The following is a 7,500-nucleotide window of genomic DNA, read 5'->3' as shown; positions in this document are numbered from 1 at the left end:
GTCTCTGGCACTGGGGAAGGTATAGGAAAAATGTTCAAGGAAGAATAGAGATGGCTGCTGGAAAAGTAGGAGAATAGAAGGGTAATATGGAGACGAAGCATTTTGCGATTGGAACCTCAGGATTTGAGAGATTTGAGGATTTGAGAGAGGTTGTAAGTCGGAGACGACGGCGGAATTCTTCTTGAATAGAAAGGATATGATTTCGCTCACACAGTTTAGGAGTCGAAAATGACACCAAAGAAATTGCCCGAAGGGAGGAACTGGATGAGAGGAGTGGAGGTTGAGAGCCTATACATGAACGAGAAAAAAGGAGGGAAAAGGTTTCATAGGTGGAAAATCAAAAGTCGTGGTTGGTAGCCCAAGAAGAGATTGATGTTATTGCAGACTGGAGAAGCTTATGGAGAGCATGCATTGGGGGACCAGAGGCAAAGATAGCTAAATCATCTACGTAAAGTGATGACCGGACTTCTGGTGGTAGAGCTGAGATTAATACGTCTACAACTATGAGGAACAATGCGGTGCTGAGCCCACTGTCTTGTGGGACATCCTCGAACTGAGGGAAAGAAGAGGCACATCTGACACGGGAGACAGCTAATACCGAATCATGGCGTGCAGATGTTGATGTGATTTGCATTTCGAAATAACAGAGGATCAGCTGTGCTTCGGCCGCGACGAAATCCAAACTGATTTAAAGAGATAAGGAGATAAAGTTGTGAGATTCGAGGTACCGCATTAGCCTGATGTTAACCATCCTTTCTTGTAATTTACATAGGCAACTTGTGAGTGCTATGGGATGAAAGTCTTGTGGAAGGGTATCAGGTCTGTTTGGTTTTAGAAAGGTTAGTACACAGGCTTCACACCTGCAAGGAGGAAAATTCGACAGCTGTTTGTGATTGTTTTGTATTGTACGGCTGTTAAATAGCCGGGGGTGCCTCTCAAGTAACCATATTTGTTCCATGCTCCATGCTTCAACTGAAGCGCTTTGCTACCATGGAACACATTCTGAAGTGTGAGGTCGGGAATGGCTGTAAAATATAGAGGTATGTCTGAAGTGGAATAGGAAGTAAAGGTATGCCAGTCAGCTCTATCAAGGTACCAGCAAGGGGGCTTAGGTAGTGGAACATAGGAAATAGGAATAAGGACAGGGAAGTGGTCACTATAATAAAGATGATCTTGAAAAGGGGGATGAAAAAGGAAAATGAAGTGAGGAGACGAAAAGACCATGCACAATTAATTGAGGCAAGGGCTGAAGTCCAAGGTTGGGTTGATCCCCCACATTGGGCCGCAGTCTCCGTCTCCTAGGTCCCCCCCTTCCCCACAATGACAATGAGCATGGACTAGGGGGAAGGTCTAAGGTAGGGGGGATACCCTACAATGGACTTCGGTCTCTGTCTCCTCCTAACCCACGACCCCCCACAGCAGAGACAAGCAAGAGATTGAGTGGGGGTATATGCTGCCATACCCAGAGTTGACTTGGTAAGAGTTAAATATTCTGCCTAATTTGAGGGAGTATAAATGCCCTCAGTTTTTTTACTGCTTTTCTTTTATTGATTTTTTCATAATTGTTTTTACAGTATTCTTTCCACATATGTCCATTTGTATTACTGACGAAGATATAATCGAAACCGGTCAGATACATCTTTAGTATTGTGAATATATTCATTTTCATTCTTACCTTTTCAATATTTGTCAGCATAAATGTGGATCATCAAGTACATATGAATAAATACAGATTTGTTTACAGAAAACAATATCCCAGTAATCAGGTCAATCTCTCTGTAACTATGTATCACCTGTAACTGATAAGGGCACCACTTTCCACATTAATTTAACATCCTTGTTTTTTTATGGAACATGAATGACTGAAAAATACATCATACAATTTACAATGTTGCAAAGTATTAGTACTTTCTAGTACACAAACTATATTTCAATTACCAAGGATTTGGTTTATTCTATCAGCATCGCTCCTCAACAGATTTCCTAGTCAAACCTAGTAACCTCCTGCCACAGACATTAATATAATAAGAAACATTTACAAAAAGAGACACAAAATGGAGAATAACGGAAACCAGATACCAATAAAGAGAGGTTAATCAAACTGCAAACAGTGATTTAGTATCATATACTTTCTGAATAATGACAACAACATCAACAAGACAAGTAAAGAATGGATTTGAATATTTGTCTTGACAGCACTTCAGTCACATTACAGATTGAAACTGATTGCACTCTTATCACAGAGAATTAGGAAATCTCAATACAGTGCTCAGCAGACACACAATGTTTCTGTTCTGAGCAATACCTCATACATACAGACACACATACACAATGTGTGTGGGTGTGGTGTGGTGTGGTGTGTGGTGTGTGGTGTGGTGTGTGTGGTGTGGTGTGGTGTGTGTGGTGTGGTGTGTGTGGTGTGGGGTGTGTGGTGTGGTGTGGGGTGTGTGGTGTGGGGTGTGTGGTGTGGGGTGTGGGGTGTGGGGTGTGTGGTGTGTGGTGTGTGGTGTGGTGTGTGTGTATACGAGTATGTGTGCGCTCATGTGTGCCTGCGAGTGTGTGCATGCGTGTATGCATGCATGTGTGTGTGTGCATGTGTGTGCGTATGTGTGTGCATGTGTGTGTAAATATCAATGCATTCATAGATATGCAAAAAAATGTGAGTGTGTAGGTTTTACTGCACATGTGCCTGCGAGTGCATACATGTGTACCTTCAATAACTTACAAACCTGTGCTTTAAGTTCTGGACAAACTTAGAAAACTGAAAAAAGGGAATTACTAGTCATAAAAAAGTCATATATACAACCTATTAATATACACTTGGTTATAATATACTCAGGTACATCATATCCAATCACATGGAGGTTTGTTAAGTTTACCGAGAGAACAGAAAATTGGTTTCCCTATTACACTAAAACTGGTTTTCCTATTACATTGTGTTTGACAGTAAAAATCAATGAAAATACACTGAATCCTCATGGAATTCCTCATTTCTATTTTTTGGTCACATAAGCCAGAAAATGTATAACCATTTCTGTTCTCTTTTCACAACTAAATTGTGAAAGTGAAGAATCTTTACAATGATACAGCATTTAAGAATACCTTGACAAACATTAAGCATATCTGAAATGGCCGAAGAAAACTGCAGAAAGCAAGAATGAAGGAGGAGGGGGAGGAATAGGAGGAAGAGCAGGAAAACCAGAAGATGGGGGAGGAAAAGGAAGAGGAGGAAAAATAGCAGATGGGGGAGGAAAAGGAGGTGGAGGGAGAGGAAAAGGAGGTGGAGGGAGAGGAAAAGAAGGAGGAGGGGGAGGAAAAAGGAGGAGGAGGGGGAGGAAGAAGGAGGAGGGGGAGGAAAAGGTGGAGGGGAAGGTGGAGGGGAAGGAAAAGGAAGAGAGGGAGGAAAAGGAGAAAGAAGAGGAGGAGGAGGAAGGAGTAAGGAAAAGGAGGAAAGAGTAAGGAAAAGGATGAAAAGTAAGAAGATAAGGATGGAGACAAAGGAAGAGGAGGTAAAGAAGTAAGTGAAAGATGAGGAGAATTAAAAGAAACTTCAAGAAATTATCAAACACCGCTGACTCAAAGAGTAAGATGCAAGACCAAACTTATCTTATACAGAGGACACTTAATTCTACAGCAACATGAAATATCACAAAAAAAAAAACAAGAAAAAAAATCAAATACATCTGTACCATGAATCCACCTCATGATAAAGGGTAACACAAGGCTGGGACCAACTCACTACACCTCAGTGAAATCATTACATTCTTATTCTTCAGAAAAATCTACAAAGGTGTGGATAAAGGCCAGACCTATCTACCCATTTACACAACATTCTTGGGACCTAAATTAGAATTCTTAATTTCAACAATTACAACAAATAAAGAACAAAAACAGGATAATACTAATACTTTCTATGCACTTAAATACAGCCTCACTTCTTGGAGTCACACTAAACACCAATTTGAATAGACTAATAAAGACTAGAAACATGAAGTTGCCTTTAGAACAACACATGGTACTAAGTAGCATAATAATTCAAGTAAAACTTCTTTACTATCTTATATCACTCCTTGGGGGAAAAAGGTTCCGTAACATTAATAACAGCACATATACCATGACCATTTTCTACTTTTATGTTTCTACCATAGACAGAGGGCGACAATATTTAACAAAAATACTCTTTTACTCTTTCTAATTTCAAAATTCGGGTGGAAAACAATTCACAAAAAGAGTTCCATTTGAATTACGTTGCATAAATCACCCTAGTTACAAGCCAAACATCAACATACAACAAGTGACAGATATTTAGTTACTCAGTACGAAAATAAGACTTTCTTACATTAAACCGCAGATTTAGAGTGAAATAACCTGTTTTCTTGAAGAGGAGTCGTCAGCCATAATGATACAACACAAAAAAATATATCAATAATGCAACTGGCAGTGCAATGTGCTTATATTGCTTGAGAAACAACTTCTATGGCCTCCAACCTGCCTTCAATAAAACAGCTATATTTCTGTGCACATATCTAAAGAAATGAAAGTGTGGCTTGCTTTTATCTATCTATTTTCTTATACTACCTATTTTAATCTGTAGCTCAAGCAGTAATGAAAGTGACCAAAAAATGATTACCAAATGACTACTACGGCAGCTTGACAAAATGCAAAATGAACATTGTAGCATTTTTAACATACTGACACTTTTTGTTACCTTGTACATTTCAATGCATAAACCTGCTCAATAAAAATAACAAGCAGAATGATATTTTGTCGAAAGGAAAATCGTCATCCCAAGTTGTACTATTTGTTAGGTACAACTTTCATAAATGCAAGGTCCTGACATAGACAAGAAGTATAAAATATTGAGGAAAAAAGCTGTGAGTTGTACACAACTATTAATTCTAATATATCTTTATATTATATATATGACAAAAAATACAGAATAATAAATACAGCAGTGCAATAAAAACTCAATGCATGAATATACATATACATATCATATTCCATTCTGTTCATACAGTTAAAAACAAAGTTACAAGCAGTTCATTACACAATACTTAGCATTCCTCTCAAAGAGAAAATGACAAATATTCAGTTAACGTCACTCACTCACGTATGACTGCATATTAATGCAGATAAATACAAAGACAGAATACAGTGAATGAGATAACTTAAAATTTTCATGATGAGAAGCTTCCAAATGAAATCTATTCAAGAAATGTGTTCTTGCATTCAATAAGAAATAATAAAAAAAATAATTAATAAATACCAATGCAGTGATACAAAATAGAACTATCATATTTTTACACAAAGTTAGACAGAAAAGCTAATTCATCCAAATCAACATACCATACTGGAAAGACCAAACCCATTATTCAACGACTGCAAAGATTCTTCCAAATTATACATAGACAACCTTCATGTGATGTTCAAGTTCAATTATCATGTTTGAAATCAAGAAGATAGAACATTTCATGTTTCATTTTACAGATTCCATTTTCCTGAACAGGCAACACTGACAACTGAAAATATCTTTCATTTACACCTGTGGAGAAACCTATATACATTTTTTCAAAAATATCTTTTTACAGTTAATTAAAAAGCCCTCGTACCTAGCAGCACAGCAGACATGGACTTTCAAAGAATATCTATAATATACACTTATAAAGTGCATCAAATTTTTACTATCCAAATCCTATTTCTGCTGCTTGAAGGCCCTGCCTGACACCATTGGTAAAATTAAGTTTACATCCCTTGAAAATATATATATATCCAATCTAATTTATTTGAAGCTCTTCTGAGCTATATAGTGCTGGCTAAAGAATTCAATCTTCAAAAAATATAATTACATCTTACCAGCAGATCTACTTGTATTATAATCACAGCAAAATCTTAATCCAAAACACAACACAGCTGGTTAAACAGCCATAATACAAAAATATCCTTAAATGTATTATTCAATAGCTGTAAACTTTAAGCCTCATACCAACCCCACTTTCCAGCAGAAGATAGAACATCTCCACATGGAAAAGCATAAGAAAGCGCCTCAACACATCCCCCCCTTAAACATGCTCAGAATAACCCCGCTGCTGAAATTGTGATTGTTTGCTACATTCGGTGAGAAGTCTTCCTATCAACAACACAGATTGTAAATCTTTTGATTGTTAAGTTTTACTGGCTATACATAATGGTAACATGAGATTGACAGCACAAAATCTGACCTGCACATTTAGGAATGTAAATACTATAATTGCAAGGGATGAAAATTATCTTCACTACCATTACACTCATCAATAGACCATGTCTTGGTGGATATCAGGCAAACTAATGCTAAATGCCTTTAAATATATTTTCTTAAATGATTATCCCTTGAAGAGATCAATGTGGCTTCATTGGCAAGCAGTAAAACTGAGCTTGTAAAAATGGCTTCTAGTATTGCATTTAAAATTTTTCCAGTAAATTAATAGCAGCTAGAAACTGCATGCATATAAATCAAAGGACAATTGTCCCACACTCTAATTAATCTGAATATTAGACTTACATTGCCTAAGCATATGGTGAACAAAATGCTTCCAACGCACATGCATGTTTTTCATGTTGGATTAAAACTGTGTAATTTTACTTTCAAGTCTTCCTTAAGAATAAATAGAATAACACAAATAATTGATACAAATGCTGATGGTGATAATAATTATATAATAACAGGAAAGAAATACAAGAAATTGTTCAAAATGAGGATAACAAGTATAATGATATAAGAAATAATGTAATATCTATAAAAATAATTATAAGCTAATCAGAAAATAATAATAATAATAATAACAGCAAGGATAAATCATATTATTATCAACATAAAAACAAATTAATCTCCTCTACCATTAATCAGCATACACTCGAATTAAAGGAAAAGAAGAAGGAAACAACAGGAGCGAACAAATCCCAAAAACTATATACCTTCGAGTGCTATACAAAGCCCAGCCATAGTTTTTCCACCACCCGCTAATGGTACGACACTTTCTAGCAGATCATCACAAAGTATACGAATAGTTGACGTCACGGTGTTTTCGTCAAGACTCAAACAGCAGCCGTTGATAGTGTGGATTCACATGCCAAGTAGGGAGGTGGAGCCCAAATTCAAGGGCCACGAGAGCTGCAAATTCCCACTGGGTGAGGTCACGTCGGTTCAGCCTGAAGGTGCTCTCCGTTTTCTGGAGAGAGAATAAGAGCAGATGAATGATTATGCCATTGGCTACTGAGTAATAGAATATAATATATTTACAATAATAAATATAATTACAGTGATAAGTGAAAATAATACAATTTTACCAAATTTCTTCCCAGCAGAGAAGTAAAAACCACAAACCCCATTTCTTTTAGTAAATAACTGAAACCTCAATACTTTAATTACATGGCCTAATAATAGTAATAATAATAACTAATAACAAATAAATAAAAAAAATAAAAAATACAAATAACAAATAAATAAATAAAAATATTATTAAT

General features: G+C 36.5%; 1 protein-coding gene across 2 annotated transcripts in view; it reads right to left on the bottom strand.

Annotated features, from left to right (window-relative positions):
* Positions 1-4,894: 4,894 nt before the first annotated feature.
* The window catches only part of LOC113803100 (CDK5 and ABL1 enzyme substrate 2), a 23,049-nt gene continuing 20,443 nt past the window's right edge, over positions 4,895-7,500 (bottom strand). The window contains exon 10 of one of the 2 annotated variants that reach the window (XM_070129913.1): positions 4,895-7,205. In XM_070129913.1, coding sequence (XP_069986014.1) covers positions 7,065-7,205 — 141 coding nt within the window. In that variant the 3' untranslated portion in view covers positions 4,895-7,064. The remainder of the gene's footprint in view (positions 7,206-7,500) is intronic. The other variant, XM_070129914.1, reaches the window with a different exon arrangement.

This window comes from Penaeus vannamei, chromosome 14 (assembly GCF_042767895.1).
Source record: "Penaeus vannamei isolate JL-2024 chromosome 14, ASM4276789v1, whole genome shotgun sequence".
Classification (NCBI taxonomy): domain Eukaryota; kingdom Metazoa; phylum Arthropoda; class Malacostraca; order Decapoda; family Penaeidae; genus Penaeus; species Penaeus vannamei.
The sequence above is the reverse complement of the archived record's forward strand: the minus strand, read 5'-3'. Positions and strand labels throughout refer to the sequence as shown.